The 18,946-nt window shown below is 50.4% G+C and overlaps 1 protein-coding gene across 1 annotated transcript; it reads left to right on the top strand.

The window, feature by feature from the left end:
* Positions 1-206: 206 nt before the first annotated feature.
* On the top strand, positions 207-17,565 carry RPAP1 (RNA polymerase II associated protein 1). Its single transcript, XM_049613403.1, has 25 exons — positions 207-254; positions 1,060-1,316; positions 1,625-1,773; positions 2,057-2,146; positions 2,848-2,968; positions 3,740-3,961; positions 4,840-5,019; positions 6,057-6,172; positions 6,454-6,552; positions 7,398-7,499; positions 7,725-7,892; positions 8,137-8,322; positions 8,447-8,581; positions 8,689-8,859; positions 9,380-9,537; positions 10,002-10,160; positions 10,285-10,486; positions 10,918-11,027; positions 11,343-11,538; positions 11,753-11,905; positions 12,113-12,255; positions 12,848-13,604; positions 16,594-16,770; positions 16,909-16,968; positions 17,076-17,565. Exons 2-25 carry the CDS (start codon positions 1,136-1,138, stop codon positions 17,223-17,225), a joined length of 4,185 nt encoding a protein of 1,394 aa, XP_049469360.1. The 5' UTR covers positions 207-254; positions 1,060-1,135; the 3' UTR covers positions 17,226-17,565.
* Positions 17,566-18,946: the final 1,381 nt, after the last annotated feature.

The raw sequence follows: 18,946 nt of genomic DNA, 5'->3' as shown, positions 1-18,946 counted from the left end.
GAAAAGCATGCGACTCTTGACCTCCGGGTTGTGAGCCCAGGCTCCAAGTTGGGTGGAGAGATTACTTAAATAAACTTAAACAAAAAAAAGGGGGGTACGGGGGGTCTTGGGCGCCCAGAATGCAATCCCAGAAAGGGTGGAGCCAGGCCCTGGAAAGGCGGGGCTGGGCTGCGGGGCGGATGTTCAAACCTGGTGGCGGCGGAAGCGTGGCACTTGCGGGGCAAGATGGCGGCGCCCAGGCGATCCTAGAGGAAGTAAGGGGCTGCGCTGGAGGGACGGATTTCAGGGTTCCCCGGGGGAGGACTCTGGGGTAGGGTATCCAGCTTCCTTGTTGGAGCCTCCCTGAATGTATCTGCTGTGCACTGGAGTGGCCGCGGCCTCTTCGGTGTGGAGATCCCGGCCGCGGCCCACCATCAGCGGGCTGCATAGGCTGGGATCCGGTGATTTCTTTGCTGACTCGAGTGGTCCGGGAGTGTCCGCGACCGCAGAGCCCTAGGGGCAGTTGTGAGGCCCGACAGTGTACAAGTACTCCTTTAGTGAAATTTATTCCTAAGAGTTTTTGTTCTTTTTGATGCGATTGTCAGTGACATTGTTTTCTTAATTTCATTTCCTGATTGTTCTTTTTGCTGGTGTATAAAAATACAGATGATTTTTATATGTTGTTTTTTATAGCCCAAGGTTTTGTTGTTGTTGTTGTTGTTGTTGTTGCTTAATAATTTGAACACCTTTAGGCCAGGCATGTTCTCTCCATTTTGGTACAGAATCATTACTCCTTGATATGACATTTATCTGCCTGTCTCCTGATTGCATTTTTCTTAGGTTCCCTACAGCTGTTCCTGAAAATTTTTATCATCCACAGATTGTAAACAACTTTAAGTCGGCAATAAACTTTGTTGTTAGGCTGGTGACATCAGGGAGGGCTGTATAGGGAGGGAATGGCAATAAGGTATGAGTGAGAAGAAATGAGTTGATGTGAACCCAAGAAAAGAGTTGTCTCTGATACACAATAAAGAGAATCAGGATTCGCTTGCAGAGGGCTATCAACTTTATTGCTTGTAGGTGTGAATGAGAGAGAATCACCACACCAAAGCAGTGCTGGAAAGAGTTGCTCTAGAGAGGCAGCTGGAGTGTCAAGATGCTGTCCAGACCAAAGCCAGGGGAGTCAGAGGTGGACCTGCTGCGTTTCCAGAGTCAGTTTCTTGCAGCTGGTGCGGCTCCAGCAGTACAACTGGTGAAGAAAGGAAGTAGGAGAGGTGGCGACACTAACCTGGACCATCCTCTGCTACAAGATCATCGGGATGTGGTGACGCTGGACAGTGAGTGATTGTGGGTGTCAGGCTGAGGAACGAGAGAGGATATGACCTGAATGTCCTCTCCCTCTTCCTGATGTGGTTGGATTTTTCCCCGTCATTATTTCAGACACTGCATAATCTCTGTTGCTGCAGCCCCATTTTACACATGCAGAAACTAAGGTTCACAGAGCTTACATACTTTGCCCAAGGTGACACAGCTTGAGCCAGGGCCCCACGGCAACTGCCCTTCTTTCTTTGGCTTCCTCCTGCCCTCAGTCTCTTCCTGGAAAGGTGTGGGTATCCTCACATCTGAGGTTTTTTTTCTTTCCCAGATCTCCCAGATTTGCCCCCAGCTTTGGTTCCTGCTCCCCCGAAGAGAGCCAGACCCAGCCCTGGCCGTCCCCCGCCTGAACATGAGGATCCTGAAGAGAGGCTGAATAGGCACGATCAACACATCACTGCTGTCTTGACTAAGATCGTTGTGCGTCTCACCCTTGTTTAGTAGGACAAGTTTTCCTAGGACAGCAAGGATATTTGGGTAGGGGTGGTGAGCCTTAGGAGTAGAGGGTGATTCAGAAAGGTGGGACTTTATTCCCCCTGCAGTCAGTTTGGGGTCTGCTTTAGAAACACTGTCCCCTAAGAAGCAAAGTGGGTCCATTTCTCCCTAGAGAGAGACTCTAGTCATACAGAATTGGGGCTAGGGGGATAGTGTCCAGTCTGGGGAAAGCTTGGTATCTTCACTACTTTGTGCTTTGTTGCTGCAGGAACGAGATACAAGTTCAGTGGCTGTGAATCTGCCTGTGCCCAGTGGTGTTGCTTTCCCTCCTGTGTTCCATCGCTCACAGGAGAGACAGGTAGGCACGGTGCTTAGATGGTGCTTAGGGGACATTCAGATGAACCTTATAGTGCCTCTTCCTTTTTTTTTTTTTTTTTAATGTTTATTTATTTTTTTGAGATAGAGACAGAGAATGTGAGCCAAGGAGGGGCAGAGAGAAAGGGAGAGGGAGAATCTTAAGCAGACTCCGTGCTATCAACACAGAGCCTGATAGGGGCTTGTGGGGCTGAGACTCACAAAATGTGAGTGAGATCATGACCTGAGCTGAAAGCAAGAGTCCGGCACTTAACCAACTGAGCTACCCAGATGCCCCATAGTGCATCTTCCTCAGGCAGAGAATCTGAATAATGATAAGCAACCCTCTTGTTAAAGCAGCGCCATGCTAAGCACTTTACACGCGTTACTTAGTCCTCATAACAGCCGTGTAAGGTAGGTATCATTATCCCCATTTCCAGGTGAGGAAACTGAGACCCTGAAAAGATAAATAACTTGTCCAACACCACACATCTAATAGATACAGGAGCCAGAAATCCAACCCAGATTTGTCAGACTTCAAGACCTGTCCTATAGAGCACTGCTTTTTCTGAGAAATAGGGTTGTGACCCTTGGAGATGAAGCAAGACCCTTTTATCCCTTTGTTCCAGTGGCCTTAGTGTAAAGAGTTTGAGAAGAGGACGGGGTAAGGAGCATCAGTCACCTGGGTTTTCTTTTTGCCCATAGGGGAAGTCAGCAACATCTGGTAAGAGAAGCATCTTTGCCCAAGAAATTGCAGCAAAGAGAGTGTCTGAAGCTAGGGTCCCACCAGTTAGAGAAGTTGTGTCTACCCTGGATCCACTAGAGGGTAAGCTGAGGTTGAGGAGGCTTGGGCTCGCCCTTTTTCTAATATACAATCATAGAGTCACCTTTGGGTATGTGTCTTCTCCCCCTCAAATATGAAGGCATATTTATTTATTTTGCGGGGGGAGGGAGAGGGAGAGAGAGAGAATCTTAAGTAGTCTCCACCCAGTGCAGAGCCCAACATGGGGCTCAATCTCAGGACCGTGAGATCATGATCTGAGCTGAAATCAAGAGTCAGACACTTAACCAACTGAGCCACCCAGGCGACCCAGGAAGGCACATTTAAGTGGCATTTGAGCCATCTGAAGAGGAAGCTGTCCCTTATCCCTACATACACTATTGAGTATGGATGGCTTGGGTCCACATCTGAGTCTTAGGTGCAGGGAGAGTGCAGGCCATTATTCGGCTCTAGGAAGAAGGAAGGAGTCAGAGATATCTGGCAGGGACTATAAAATAAAGATAAAGGCCAAGATTCCTTTAATGATGCAAATTATTAACAGAAGAGCCGGAGGCAGGCTTCTGGAGGCAGATGACTGGACATCTAAGAGAAGAGTCAGAAAGTAGGATATTTCTTAGGGAAACATCCCTCTAAAAGGGGAAAAATGAGTAGAGAGGTCACCACCCGGCTCAGTCTATGTTTGTGTTGTGGGGGTGTGGGCTGTGGGGAGGGGCCTCCACTCTTTGCCTGGGAAATCTCTGGGGCCTCCCTCTGTCTCCAGGACTAACGGGATTAGGCTTGGGTGAGGCAGTGAAACTAATCATACACTTCTTCCAGGTGCTGCATCCTGTGAGGCACTCACACCTAGGGAGCAGGGCTACCAGCTTCCATGGGGCAGCCACAGCTTCCAGGGACCCAATCTAGTCACAGGGAAGGGGCTCAGGAGCCAGGATGCTGAGCAGGAAGCCCAGACCATCCATGAAGAGAACATAGCAAAACTACAAGCCATGGCTCCTGAAGAGATCCTGCAGGAACAGCAGCGGCTGCTAGCTCAGCTCGGTATGGCATATCAGTCTTTGCAGCCGAGGCCAGGCTAGGAAGGGACTGCCACTTATTAATGAAGGCTTACTGTGTATGCCAGGCTTTTTGCTGAGTACTTGAATGCATTATTTCATTCTGTCCTCGAATGGTTCCTGTAAGTACTAATTTCATTTACTTATGAAAAGAAACTGAGTGTCATAACTTGAAGAAATTCTCCCCCAGGTCATATGGCTGGTAAAGAACATGGATGAGATGTAAACCTAGGTCTGTGAGGTCTGACAGTCCCTGCTCTTAACCACTACACTGTGTATCCTGTACTACTCTAGTGTAACGTACTCTAATGTAATGTAGTTATGCTCTATCTAGTACGGCTATGACATGTTCTATTATATGACACTCAACTCTGCCATACCTCCCTCCTAGTTTCTATTCACCAAAACAGTAGCACCAAGTCAGTCTTGTTCCAAAGTGTGTATCTAGCACCTTAATAGAGCATACATAGATTAGGTTTCAGTAAATATTTGTGTGTAAATAAATTAGCTAAAAGAGAGAGGAACTGTTCCCCTAAATGCCTTCTCTTTGGCTCTAGTCAACATTCATTCATTTATTCCACAGCCACTTACTTTGGGCCTCTGATCTGGAGCCAAGCACTGGGATAGGTGGAAACCTGGGCCAGGGGACTGTGAAAGATGGAGAGAAGGGTGGGTGGGCAGGTCCTAGGGACAGGTGTGGGTCATTGAAGCCCCAAGAGAGCCCAGCGGGTTCAGGCCAGGAGGAGGAAATGGCTTGTCCTGGCCTTGGCACTCATAGGCAGGCAACATTCAGCAGGTGTCAGGTCTGTACAAGGCTGGGGAGGATCCACCAACACCCACTGTCCCTTCCATCCTCTTCGCTAGATCCCAACTTGGTTGCCTTCTTGAGGTCCCACAGCCACGTCCATGAGCAAGCAGGAGAGAAGGCCACAGAGGAGCAGAGACCAGGAGGACCCTCTGTTGAGGTCACTGGAGAGGAACCCACTGTGCCAACTTCTCCAAGTGAGCCCAGGCAGGAAGACGAGCTGGAGCCAGAAGCCCCAGGTTTGGAAAAAGGGGTACATCTTTTGGGGAATAAAAGTAGAGGGAAGTATCCCGTCTAGGCTTGGCAGATGGGAAAAGAAGAGAATCTTCTCTGTCCTTGACATCTAACATTAATCTTCCATTATCATCTGGAAATCAGTCTTCATTTGCTGATGCATATATTCTTCCTGCATATGCTTCCTGTTTTCTTGCTTTGTTGCCACTCCTTCTCGCTCTTCCCTGGTAAGCAGCAGCAGAGCATGATGGCTGAATGGCCCCTCCCCCTGCAGATCATCTCCAGCCTGCCTTTGCAAGAGTTGCCCCAGCCCTGGCTCTAGCCACCCTACAGTTTTCTGCCTCTGCTGTCAGTGTTATGAGCAAGATGGCAGGGCCAGGGTGATGATGGGAGAAGAGTCTGACACAGGCCTTACGAACATGCCAGACCCAAAGCAGAGAGGCCAGTGGGAGCACTCATTTCCCAGGACCTGGATTATTTTATTAGTGATTAACAAATGAAGAAATTGAATTATGGAAGCCAGGAGCCTCCTGCCCCTCCGTGAGGTCCAGGCCAGCTGAGCAGGTCGGGTGGGGGGCGGGGGGGAGAAGCAGGGGGGTGTCCTGGGTGTATGTTTCTGTATCTTGCCCTGCAGAAGCAGGATAGCTGTCCCTCATTGCCCACTCTCCTGCTTCTTGAGAAGGTCGGTACTAGACAGTTGAGAGCTATGTTGTCCCTGATATATGTGGTCCTCCCTTCTTCCTCTGCTCCCTCTCTTTCCTCTTCCTTACCTCCTCCACTTTCTCTTGCCCCTCCCAGCAAATCCTTGGGATGAGCAAGGGGCTAGAGCCCTGGACTAGGTGTGTTCTCCCATATCTGAGACATTTGTCCAGTTCCCAGGGGTTCTAGCTGCTGGGCCATGCTACTTAACTATAGCTGAAGGCAGAGGCTGCCAGACCCTTGGGCAGAGGTGCATGTGGCAACCGCTGGGTGATGGCCAGGACCCCAGTGGACCACCGAGCTGAGCCCCTTAGGGTTTACTACTCTGCTTCCATCTCCCTAGCTCTGGCACCACCTGTGACGCCCCACAAAGAATGGCTGCACATGGGCACTGTGGAGCTGGAGAAGCTCCAGTGGACCCAGGACTTGCCCCCACTCCGGCGGCAGCAAACGCAGGAGGTGAGGAGGGCCAGTTGACCTACAGGGGGTGGAGTGGGCCGGAAATGGGGCTGGGGCCCTTGCACCCAGGACTCAGGCCATTTTCTTCCCTGGAGCTGGAGAAGCATTTCTCCTTTGCACTCCTCCTCCTCTCCCACCACCCTGCCTGGCCCCTGGGGCCAAAGAAGTTCCATTTCCACTCAGGCATAGAGTCAGGACTGGAGGCCCGGGAGATGGGTGAGGAGTGGGTATGGGTAAGTTGCTGCATCCCCAGCCTATAGTCTTCTTTCTCTTCCCGTTAGAGGATGCAGGCCCGATTTAGTCTTCAGGGAGAGCTTCTGGCCCCTGATGTGGACCTGCCCACCCATCTGGGCCTGCACCACCATGGAGAAGAGGCAGAGGTGAGGCATGGGGCCCAGGGAGGACTGGGCAGCTCTTGGCAAGTGGAAAAGGACCTCTGGTCAGTTGCCTCGGACCTTCTGTGTACTCTATTCCAGTTCTCAGCCTTGGTGTCCATAGGTTATTGGGCTCAAAATGTTTCTCCTCATTCCTTCACATTCCGTTCAGTTCCCTGAACTTGCCAGTTCTATGTCGCTTCGTCTGAGGCTTTCTAAAGGAGAGCCTTGCTCCCTCTTACCTGCTCAGTCACCATGTCTTCCACTCTCTCAGCCATGCCATCCGTCCCTCATGGGACTGCCATACTGATTCCCTCTGGCCCCGCTCAGGCTGTGCCGTGCCTCGGAAAGTTTCCTGGCTCTCTTCTGCTCACAGAATAGTCTTGGCTCTTTAGCCTGGCAAGACAGTCCTCCGACCCTCTATCCCCGCTGCCCCTGTAGCTCTGCCTTCCTCACTCCTGCGCCATTCTGGAGCCCACTTGCCATGTACGCCGTGTGCTCAAGGACCTCCAGGGCTTATTCTTCAGGCCATCAAAGCTCTACCTACCCACTAAGACCTCATCACTTTTCCAGGTCCCCCTTCTCTCTCTCTCTCTCTCTCCTCTTCTCTTGTAAATTAAACACTGATTACTGAATTCTTCCCTATCTGCCTTATGGCATGGTTACTCGTGTGCAAGTCCCATCTTCTTTACCAGTTTGAGGATCCATGGAGAGCAGAGGCAAGAGATATCACTTACTTATCTTAGCCTTCCCCTGGACAACTAAGTCAGTGCCTAGAATGGAGGCATTTCTGTGTATTGGTTGGGGTGCTGCCCTGTGTCCTAGCTGCTGATTTCTTGTCCCTGCCCCAGAGAGCGGGGTACTCCCTGCAGGAGCTGTTCCACCTCACGCGCAGCCAGGTGTCCCAGCAGAGAGCACTAGCGCTGCATGTGTTGGCCCAGGTCATCAGCAGGGTGAGTGGACTGCTGGCCGGTCCTGCCTGTCCCCACGCCTCCTCCCCCAACCATAGACTTCCCCACCTCCTGCCCTTTTCATTCTGGCCCCTTAGCCCATACACCAACTGTCTCTGGGGCAGACTGGGAATGGGATAAACCCAGGGTCATAGGTGGGCAAGTGAAGGGTTTAGGACAAAGACTCTAACTTCTACATCTTCAGCAAAGTTTTATCCTATCCCCAAGGCCCAGGCTGGCGAGTTTGGGGACCGGCTAGTGGGCAGTGTCTTGCGCCTCCTCTTGGATGCTGGTTTCCTCTTCTTGCTGCGCTTCTCCCTGGATGACAGAGTGGACGCAGTCATTGCAGCTGCCGTCCGGGCTCTTCAGGCTCTGCTGGTGGCTCCTGGAGATGAGGTACAGCACAGATAGGAGTAGGGCTTTGAGGCATCAGCGTTCCTACTCCTGTTGCTGGACATGCCCTCACTGCCAAGGCTTTGCCAGGCAGAGCAGAGAATGGGATGGCAGCACCACTGCCTTCTTCTATGGGCCCCAAAGCCCAGCAGCCTTGCCTTTCTGTTCTGGGTGGGTGGCTGCTGCTGCTGCTTTTTCTGGGCCTGACTCCTTCCTCTTCTTCCCACACCCTTCTCTCTCATGTCAGGAGCTCCTCGATAGCTCCTTCTCCTGGTACCATGGAGCTTTGACGTTTCCTCTGATGCCCAGCCAGGAGGATAGGGAGGATGATGAGGATGAAGATGAAGAGGCCCCAGCAGAAAAAGCAAAAAGAAAGAGCCCTGAGGAAGGAAACCGGCCTCCATCTGACTTGGCCAGACATGACATCATCAAGGTAAAATGCTGGGGCAGCTGCACCTGTCGCATGACCTCGAAGCGAGCACATCTTAGGCAAGAGGGGTCATCAAGGCCTGGGGCTCAGTTGCTTTTGGCACTGGGTTTATCTCTCTGATCACCAGGGGCTTCTGGCTACCAACCTGCTGCCACGGCTGCGCTACGTGCTAGAGGTGACCTGCCCAGCCCCTTCTGTGGTCCTTGATATCCTGGCTGTGCTCATCCGTCTGGCCCGGCATTCCCTGGAGTCAGCCACAAGGGTAAGAACGAGAAGGAGACAAGGAATGCACAAAGAGCCTAGCTGACCCCATTGCTGACCCTCAGCCTCCCTACTTCCCTACTTCCCTTTTCTTCCTGACCCCCACAGGTCCTGGAGTGCCCTCGACTAATAGAGACCGTGGTTCGAGAGTTCCTGCCCACCAGCTGGTCCCCCATGGGGGTGGGGCCTGTCCTCAGTCTACACAAAGTGCCCTGTGCCACTGCCATGAAACTACTTCGTGTCCTGGCCTCGGCTGGTAGGAATATTGCTGCCCGGCTGGTGAGCAGGACAAAGGTCGAGGGATGAGGGGCTTAAGACAGGGCTGGGTTGGGGGCTAAGCATGGCCTCTGGACTCTGGGTAACTGTCTCATGCCATCTTCCTTTTCTGATCTCTGATCCAGTTGCTTAGAAATGCAGTAGGAACCACCAGCCAGAAACCTAGTCATCTAGATTATAGTGTATCCTATAGGCCTACTTGTGCTTTCGTTAACTGATGGGCCCAGACCAGAAGAGCCACTTACAGATGGGCGGCCGTCACCCATAGCCAAGTAGCCCTAGAAAAGGGGCCGAGCAGGTGCTTGCTAAAATGAAGGGGGGGAGAGGCAGAGAGGGAAGGAAGGTGGAGCGGGAGGGAGGGATGGATGAGATAGTTTCATCCTGGTCCAGAGTTAAGACCCTGTAGCACGAGAGTGGCCTGGAACGGGGTTGAGTTGAGCCAGTCTCCATAGTAAGAGAACCTGAGGCTACTTGGGCTCCCTGCTGATTGTGATGTTCAGACTCTCTGCCCTCTCACCCTCAGCTGAGCAGCTTCGATCTCCGGAGCCGCCTGTGCCGCTTTATAGCAGAGGCTCCCCAGGAAATGGCCTTGCCCCCAGAGGAAGCTGAGATGCTGAGCACTGAGGCCTTCCGTTTGTGGGCTGTGGCTGCCTCCTATGGCCAGGGTAGTGACCTTTACAGGTGAGGAGAGACAAGAGTAGGCTCTCTTACAGACCTCTCCGGTTCTGTACTCTGGCCTAATCTGATGACTCAGCCTTGCTCAAGGTTTCAAGCTCAGAGGGAGGCTGAGGATGAGGAAGAGGGGACTCTGGGAGGAATGAAGAAGGCTTGGGGGCCAGGACTAGCCAGAGGACAGTAGAAAAAAGCCGAGTTAACCACATTCTGTGCACAACAGCCTTAGTAGCTTTGTGAAATCAGATTTAAATCCCTTGTTGGAAGGAAGCCTGGAAGGTCTACCCTCATTCCCTTCAGCCTCCAGCCTTCCTTCCCTCTGAAGCCTTCCAAGAGTGCCCAGCCCTGGGGCCTCTTTCTCCCAAGCCTCCTTAACCAAACTGCAGGTCCTTGGGGCAGTGCCTTGCTTTGTGTCATGTGTCTCCATGTCCAGTGTCTTTGGACACTGAAAGGCAGTAATCATTCTCCCCCAGGGAGCTATACCCAGTGCTGATGCGGGCCCTGCAGGCTGTGCCAGAGGAGCTCAGCACCCAGCCCCCTCAGCCCCTGTCTGTGCAGCGGATAGCCTCCTTGCTCACTCTGCTCACCCAGCTGACCCTGGCAGCCAGTAACACTGTCCCTGAGTCCAGCAGGTATGTTATAGCTCTGAGCTTCAGGACAGGTGGGAGCACTCCTCCAGAGTGAGAGGGTGGGTAGACCTTATGGAGGAGTCAAGGCAGCCAGACCTTGACTGTGACCCTTTTGGCACTCCTCTAGTGACTCTGCTGAGGCCAGTCTGTCGGCCACTCCTTCCTTGATCACTTGGACACAGGTGTCCGGGCTCCAACCCCTTGTGGAGCCCTTTCTAAGACAGACCTTGAAGTTGCTGCCCAGATCTGAGAATTGGCATGCTCTAGGCCCGGTGCCCACTGCCTGCCTACTCTTCCTGGATGCATACTACCAGGCCTGGAGCCAGCAGGTGAGTGTTGCCTGCCTACCTTCCTCCATATCCTGGGCGCCTGCCCCCATCTTAACATACCACCCTGTGTCTCCCTCTGTCTCGACCTCTCCACTCCTACCTCCCCATTCCACTTTTTCCTATTCTCCGCCTTTTCCCTCCCACCTTCCTCTTTCTGCTTCCATATCCATTGGAGCTGTCAGGGAGCTGTGTTGGTGGGGACCAGAGAACCCCAAGCAGCAGCTCTGTCTCCCTGGAGACTTCATGCTCTGAGGACAGAGGGTGTCGGGGCAACCTCAGGGTCTTTTCTCTCTCCAGAAGGGTCAGAAAGCAGAAGCCTACAAACACTGACTCTTGGGCTCTTGGAAGTTATGGGCTTGGCCTGGGTACACAGGGTCTAGGAGAATGCATCTCCTTTTGCTGTCAGCTCATTGAGCCCCTTGGTCTTCTAGCCAAGCCTGTGCCCAGGGGATTGGCTTCAGGATATGGAGCGCCTGTCAGAGGGGCTGCTGCTACCCTTACTGCACCCACCCACTCTGGGCAGCCTGTGGGATTCTCTTAGGTATGTAGTGTGTGTGTGTGTGTGTGTGTGTGTGTGTGTGTGTGTGTGTGGTTGGGAGGTGGGGGCAGTAGGGAGGAGGCCGTTTGACTCCCTGTAGGACTCCTAGATCTAGCTCCCTGGCCCATCCCAAGTAGACCTTCTCAGCCTGAAGGAAACCTGAGTCCCTAGCAAGCAGCACTTGAGGGCTCTGAGGAATGTGGGTACTGGTACATATAGCCAGGTTCCTGTGGGCCTTGGTCGCAGACCAAGCAGCTCTTTTCTAGCCTGGTGTACATCAGGCCAGAGCCCCCCTCAGCTTCTTCATTCTGCCTCCAGATGCTGCTCCCCTCTCTGCAACCCGCAGTTCTGTGTTCCGGCCCCTGAAGCTCTCCCCAGCCTGGTGTCACTGGGTTGCACAGGAGGACGCCCCTCTCTCAGTCTGGCTGGCTCAGCCTCACCCTTCCCGTTCCTCACTGCCCTCCTGTCTCTCTTCAACACCTTGGCCCGGATCCACAAGGGGCTATGTGGCCAGGTGAGACATAGGCACCTGGTTAGGGGTTGGAGGCTGGGGTGGAGGGGCAAGATAGGAGTCAGAACAAAAGGGTGAGGGTATCACTTGAGGCAGAAAGGTCTCTTTTGCCAGCACCCATTTCTCTGAGTTTGGCTGGGGAGGGGGCAGCCACCTGGGGAACTTTAGGAGAGAGATCAAAGTCACTTTAGATCTGAACAAGTTTGCTTTCCTCCAGCTGGCTACCATATTGGCTGCCCCAGGACTCCAGAACTACTTCCTCCAGTGTGTGGCTCCTATGGCTGCCCCACAACTCACTCCCTTCTCTGCGTGGGCCTTGCGCCATGAGTACCACCTACAGTACCTGGCACTCACCCTGGCCCAGAGAGCGGTGGGTATGCCCCAGCCCCCTCTCCACCTCTGTCCACAACACCCCCCCCCCCCCCATAATCCCTACCCCTGCAGTTCATCCCATCTAGATGTGCCCAGGATCTGTACCCTTCAGTATATATCCTCTTTGCATGGACTCTCACTTCCCTTTGCTCTGTGCCCTCTCACATCCCACCCACCCTCCCACCCCTTGGTCTTCTGTTCATAGGCAACAGTCCAGCCAGTTCTGGCCGTCAATGCCGCTCTCCATCATAGTATGGTGTTGGCCCTGCTGAGCCGAGTGCTGCCTGGAAGTGAGTACCTCGCCCATGAGCTACTGCTGAGCTGTGTATTCCGTCTGGAGTTCCTCCCGTAAGTCCAGGGTTGATGACATCAACTCAGCCCTTTGAGAGGCTGTTGTGGCTATTGACAGAGCAGCCCTGAGTTTGGAGCTAGAACACCTGGGTTTAATCCTCTTTCTTGCATGGATTGTACTTCATCTATTGGAGCTTCCATTTTCTCATCAGTAAAGTGAGGATGAAGATATCCACGTTAGAGAATTATAATGTGATTTCAATGTGACTGTATAGCTAAAAACAGGTGCATAAACTAGCTATACTTGAGTAATAGCTAACAGTTACTGAGTGCTAACTTTGTGTCTGGCATCTCCTTAAGTATCTGTCTGTATTTTAAGTGTTTCATTTGTACCATGAGATAGGTATTGTTATTATCCCCATTTTCCTATGAGGAAACTGAGGCACAGAGAAGTTCCGTAAACCTGCCCCTAAGCAGCTGACTTTAGTATCCATTCTCTTAATCTACACACACAACATAGAAAGTGATTAGGGGAACAGGGAGGAGCAGGATTGGACCTAGGAACCTCTGGGAAGCCCTGGAGAGGTGGCATGGTGTTCAGAGTGCCATGGTTCAAACCCTCATTTTTGGCTTTTGGGTTCTATTGCAGGGAAAGAGCATCAGGTGGTCCAGAGGCAGCTGACTTCTCTGATCGGCTGTCCTTAGGGAGCGGCAGGGACTCTGCGTGTGGGCGAGGGGCTCTGCTGGTTCAGGCCTGCCAGGACCTCCCCAGCATCCGCAGCTGCTACCTGACCCACTGCTCACTGGCCCAAGCCAGCCTACTAGCATCTCAGGCCTTGTACCGAGAGGAGCTACGGCAAATCCCAGCCCTGCTGCTCCCTGTGCCTAAGGAGCCGCTGCTGCCTACCGACTGGCCTTTCCTGCCATTGATCCACCTCTACCACCAGGCCTCAGACACGCCCTCGGGGCTTCCTCCTGCTGACACAGTAGGCACAGCTATGCGGGCTCTGCAGTGGGTGCTCATCTTGGAAAGCTGGCGCCCCCAGGCCCTCTGGGCTGTACCGCCTGCTGCCCGCCTGGCACGGCTCATGTGTGTGTTCCTGGTAGACAGTGAGCTGTTCCGGGAATCCCCAATACAACGTCTGGTGGCAGCTCTCCTTGCCCGGCTCTGCCAGCCTAAAGTCCTGCCAGACCTCAAGCTGGATTGTCCACTTCCTGGCCTGACATCTTTCCCTGACCTCTATGCCAACTTCCTGGAGCATTTTGAGGCTGTCTCTTTTGGGGACCATCTCTTTGGAGCTCTGGTTCTCCTTCCCCTGCAGCGTCGGTTCAGTGTCACTTTGCGCCTTGCCCTCTTTGGGGAGCATGTGGGAGCCTTGCGAGCTCTGGGCCTGCCTCTGACCCAGGTACTTTCTCAGCCCAACACAGCCTGTACTGTACTGGCCTTCCTGTACTGGGCCTTGGGGGTGGTCCTGAGCAGTGGGGAGCTTTGGTGGCCCTCAGGTTCCTTATCTCACTTCTTGGGGATTTTGAGGAGATTGAGACTCCACGAAAGGAGATACTCCACAGAGTATCTGGCATATAGTACGTATTGGATATTATTAACAAGCTACAGCTCGTTGTTCATGTTGCTACAACCTGGATAAGAGACGTGCTACAAACTAACGTTCAAAGTTATTCAGATTTTAGATGTTAGGTCAGGATTCAGAAAAGGGAAATATCAAAGTGGGCTTCCCATAAGCAGAAGGCTTTGGGGAAGAGTGCAGATTGACCTGGGCACTGAAGGTTGGATAGAATTTGGATTGTTGAGGATGAAGGACAGAATGTACCTAGTGGAGGGGCACCTGGGTGACTCATTCGGTTAAGTGCCTCTTGATTTCAGCTCAGGTCATGATCTCACAGTTGTGAGATCTAGCCCTCTGTTGAGTGTGGAGTCTGCTTGGGGTTTTCTCTCTCTCTCTCTGTCTCTCTCTGTCTCTCCCAACTCACAAGGTCTCTCTCAAAAAGTAAAAGAATGTACCTAGTGGAATAGCATCAGCAAAAGCTCAGAGGCAGGAAGGAGTATAACAGGGTAGGAAGAGGGAGGAGTCCAGAACAGATTTTAGTTTAGGAACTTGTTGGAAACAAGGCTAATAAAATCTTAGAGGGCCTCAAAAATCAGGCTAAAGGGTTAAACTTATAAGCTGTAGAGAGTTACTATTTTTTTAAGGTTTGAGTTTTTATTTTCATCATATCTTATTCTGGTAAACTTTTTGTTTGTTTAATTTTTTCTAATGTTTATTCTTGAGAGAGAGAGACAGAGCACAGGTGGGGGAGGGGCAGAGAGAGAGGGAGACACAGAAAATGAAGCAGGCTCCAGGCTCTGAGCTGTCAGCACAGAGCCTGATTCGGGGCTCGAATTCACAGACTGCGATATCATGACCTGAGCTGAAGTTGGATGCTTAACTGACTGGGCCATCCAGGCACCCCTAAACTTTTTTTTAAAGTTTATTTATTTTGAGAGAGAGTGAGAGAGTGAGCAGGCAAAGGTCAGAGAGAGAGGGAAAGAGAGGGAATCCCAAGCAGGCTCCACACCATCAGCACGGACCCCGTTGTGGGGCTCAAACTCATGAACCAAGAGATCATAACCTGAGCCAAAATCAAGATTTGGGCAATTAACCAACTGAACTACCCAGGTGCCCTATTCTGGTAAACTTTAAATATTTTAATAAATACATTTAACATGTATATAAAATGTAAGTATTTTATATAAAAAAACAAAAATACATTTTTAAGGATTAGTCTTTTTGTGTACATATATATTTTTATAAAATTGGGATCCCTGCATAATATTTTCTTCATTTAATTTTCTTCATTTAATTTAATATTACATAATAAGCATTTCCCAATCATTAAATATTCTAAGAAATCAACATTTTTTACTATGTAATAATTCATTGTGTAGGTGCATCTGTTTATTTTATCAACCCCTTGGTGGGCATGAAAATTGTTTCTAATTTTCTGCTATTTGAAGTAACACTATGACAAATACCACTGGAGGTAAACCTTATGTCTTTCTTTCATAATCATTTTTTTATGTTTGTTAATTTTTTTAATTTAATTTTTTTATTTTTTAAAATTTACATCCAAATTAGCATATAGTGTGACAATGATTTCAGGAGTAGATTCCTTAGTGCCCCTTACTTATTTAGCCCACCCCCCCCCACAACGCCTCCAGTAACCCTCAGTTTGTTCTCCATATTTATGAGTCTCTTCTGTATCATCCCCCTCCCTGTTTTTATATTATTTTTGTTTCCCTTCCCTTATGTTCACCTGTTTTGTCTTTTAAAGTCCTCATGAATGAAGTCATGATTTTTGTCTTTCTCTGACTGACTGATTTCACTTAGCATAATACCCTCCAGTTCCATCCACATAGTTGCAAATGGCAAGATTTCATTCTTTTTGATTGCCAAGTAATACTCCATTGTATACATATACCACATTTTCTTTATCCACTCATCCATTGATGGACATTTGGGCTCTTTCCATACTTTGGCTATTATTGATAGTGCTACTATCAATATGGGGGTGCATGTGTCCCTTTGAAACAGCACACCTGTATCCCGTGGGTAAATGGCTAGTAGTGCAATTACTGGGTCTTAGGGTTGTTCTATTTTTAGTTTTTTGAGGAACCTCCATACTGTTTTCCAGAGTGGCTACACCAGCTTGCATTCCCCTATGTTTGTTTATTTTTGAGAGAGAGTGCAAGCAGGGGGAGGGGCAGAAAGAGAGGGAGACACAGAATCCAAAGCAGGCTCCAGGCTCTGAGCTATCAGTACAAAGCCTGACATGGCGCTTGAATTCAAGAACCGCTAGATCATAAACTGAACCAAAGTCGGATGCTCAACCGACTGGGCCACCCAGGTGCCCTAATCACTTTTTTTTTTATGTTTTTATTTTTTTAAGTAGTCTACACCCATCGTTGGATCCAAACTCACAATCCCAAGGTCAAGAGTGGTATGTTCCACTGACTGAGCCAGCCAGGTGCCCCTCTCATAATCCTTTCTGCATGGAATTAAGAGTGATTTTTTAGAGAGTTACTGGTCCTAAGAAAAGGAACTTTTGAAAGGTTTCATAGTGTAATCAAGCAGGTGAATGTGACATTTTGAAAGTTTTAAGTAGATTAAAGTAGTGGTAGGCAGTAGAAATTCAGTACTGCTTCTTAGTTTCCCAGTTTTCCCTGCTTCTCAGCTCTTTAGTCTTTAACCTTGATCCTTGTGATAGGGATGGACGTCTGTCCAGGACCTGATCTCTGCCCTCATGATTTGGTCCATGTGACCACCAGCCATCCACCCTGTTGTGCGGTGATAGACATTCCACCCTCACCCTCAGCATGTCTCATTCCCCCTGTCACAGTTGCCTGTGTCCTTGGAGTACTATACAGAGCCTCCTGAAGACAACCTGGCCCTCCTTCAGCTCTACTTCCGTGTCCTGGTTACTGGTGCACTCTGCGCACGCTGGTGCCCTGTACTCTATGCTGTGGCTGTGGCTCATGTCAACAGCTTCATCTTCTCCCGGGACCCAAAGAGTTCAGTAAGTTATACTGAAGGGAGGAAGGGAGACTGTGATTGAGCTGCCTTTGGGTCATCTGGGGAGGAGATGAGGGCCAGACAAGGCCAGTGATGGGTACAGCCCTTGGCCCAGTGTCCCCTGTCCCTGTTCTGCCTCTAGGACGAGGTAAAGGCTGCCCGCAGGAGCATGTTGCAGAAGACTTGGATGCTGACGAATGAGGTAGGATGGGGCACATCCTGGAGGGTGGGAAGAGAAGAGGTCTTGGGGCACGGAAATCTCAATAGGATCTCACTACCTACTTCATAAAGTTTCTGCCCCTTTTGCAGGGTCTCCGGCAACACCTTCTCCACTATAAGCTCCCTAATCCTGCCCTCCCAGAAGGCTTTGAGCTGTATCTCCAGCTGCCCTCTCTGCGTCAGCAGTACCTCCAGAGACTGACCTCAGGGATGCTCCAAAATGGGGTATCAGAGACCTAGTATGGCTGCTACAGATGAAGAGATGGATACATTCTCCTGGGGTTCACCAACACGGGCCTGGCCACACAGAAGGGTTTTGTGGCTTAAGGGTGGGCAGGAGACAAGGGAGAAGGCTTGCTTTCCTGGGAGCAGGCTGTGTGAGCTTTTTTGGAGCAGAGTGAGCCCTCCCATTATATCCTGATGTCTGAAACTCAGGATCTGGTCTGTATGGAAGTGAAGGGTAACTTGCCCCTCTCTCGGAGACCAGACAAACTATGTACATATCTCCTCCTTCCCCTGCCCCAGACCAGATACATAAATCCTGTAGATGTGTACTGAAATAAAAATTTTTTGTATCTCCTGGGAATCTGATTTGGACTGATTTCAGATGTTAGTTCAGGATTGGTATGGAGAGATGGGCTATCCTAGGGGAGAAGCTGGGCTCCTGTGAGAGATGGGAGAGCTGAAGACAGAGCCTACGTCTGGGAAAACAAAAACATGGGTCCTAGTTCTGCAGTAGAGCTGGGCCAGAGTAATGCTCTTGGGAAGGGGTACTTCTGGAAGGACTCTGGGCAGTCCACTTGATGTATAAGTATCCTTAATGAGGTCGGCGTCTTGTCTTCTTATGGTCTGTTAACTGCTATCTGAGATATGAAGAAACCCGAAATCAGACTGTGCACTAGCTGTCTCTTCATCTATTTGGGCTGCTGTAACAATACCAAAGACTGAGTGCCTTATACACAATAGAAATTCATTTCTGTTCTTGGGGTTGGGAAGTTGGTCAACATGCTGGCACAGTTGGTCTCTAGTGAAAGCCCACTTCCTGGTTCATAGACAGCCTTCACGTGGTGGAAGGGAAATGAGGGTGGAACCCTCATGACCTAATCACTTTCCAGAGGCCTTGCCTCCAAATACCCTCACATTGGGTATTAGGGTTCAACCTACGAATGAGGCAGGGATGGAGGGCACAAATATTCGGTCTATTAGTGTTGTCACACAACACCCCTTCCATTGTGGACTTGAGTGGTAGTAGGTAAGGGCTGGGAAGGAGTGGATCAAACCATGAATTCTGATTCATTGGTTCATCTCTTGATAGAGTTTCTAGGTTCTTTCATCTGAATTCTAACACTCAAGCTTTCTTAGAGTGTCATTTTCTGTGTGGAATTACCTATAGTGTGTTTACAGGTCATCAGAGTGAGTGCAGTGTGCCCTATCAGCAGGCAGAGAGAACCCATTTCCCATAAATGGAGCTGCTGCACACAGAATTCTCCAGTAGGTTTATTAAGCAGCTACTGCATCTGCAAACAGCAATGCAGTGTCTTCAGGTGTGTTAAATCGATTGCTAGGCAGTACACCAGTGTTCCTGATTGAGTAGACCTAGGGTGAAACCCAAGAATTTGCATCTCTAACAAGTTCCCAGGTGGTGCTGACGCTGTTATCCAAGCCCAAACACACACTTGGAGAACCACTGGCTTACGGGAACCTTACCAAAGAAATTTTGTGACCTCATAGTAGGATACCAACAGAGCTAAATAGGGTCTGAGTACTAGAGTGTTTACAAAATCACTGTAGTGTCTTTATCTAGCACTATATATTCAGAGGCTTCACCAACTAGCTAACTACTGTCACTTCTTTTTTTCCCCAGTGCTTTATATTACACACAGGCCTCAGCCTTTAAAATTAGTATTTTGGGGGGCACCTGGGCAGCTCAGTTAAGCGTCAGACTCTTGATTTCAGCTCAG

This window comes from Panthera uncia (assembly GCF_023721935.1).
Source record: "Panthera uncia isolate 11264 chromosome B3 unlocalized genomic scaffold, Puncia_PCG_1.0 HiC_scaffold_1, whole genome shotgun sequence".
Taxonomy (NCBI): Eukaryota; Metazoa; Chordata; class Mammalia; order Carnivora; family Felidae; genus Panthera; species Panthera uncia.
The sequence above is the reverse complement of the archived record's forward strand: the minus strand, read 5'-3'. Positions and strand labels throughout refer to the sequence as shown.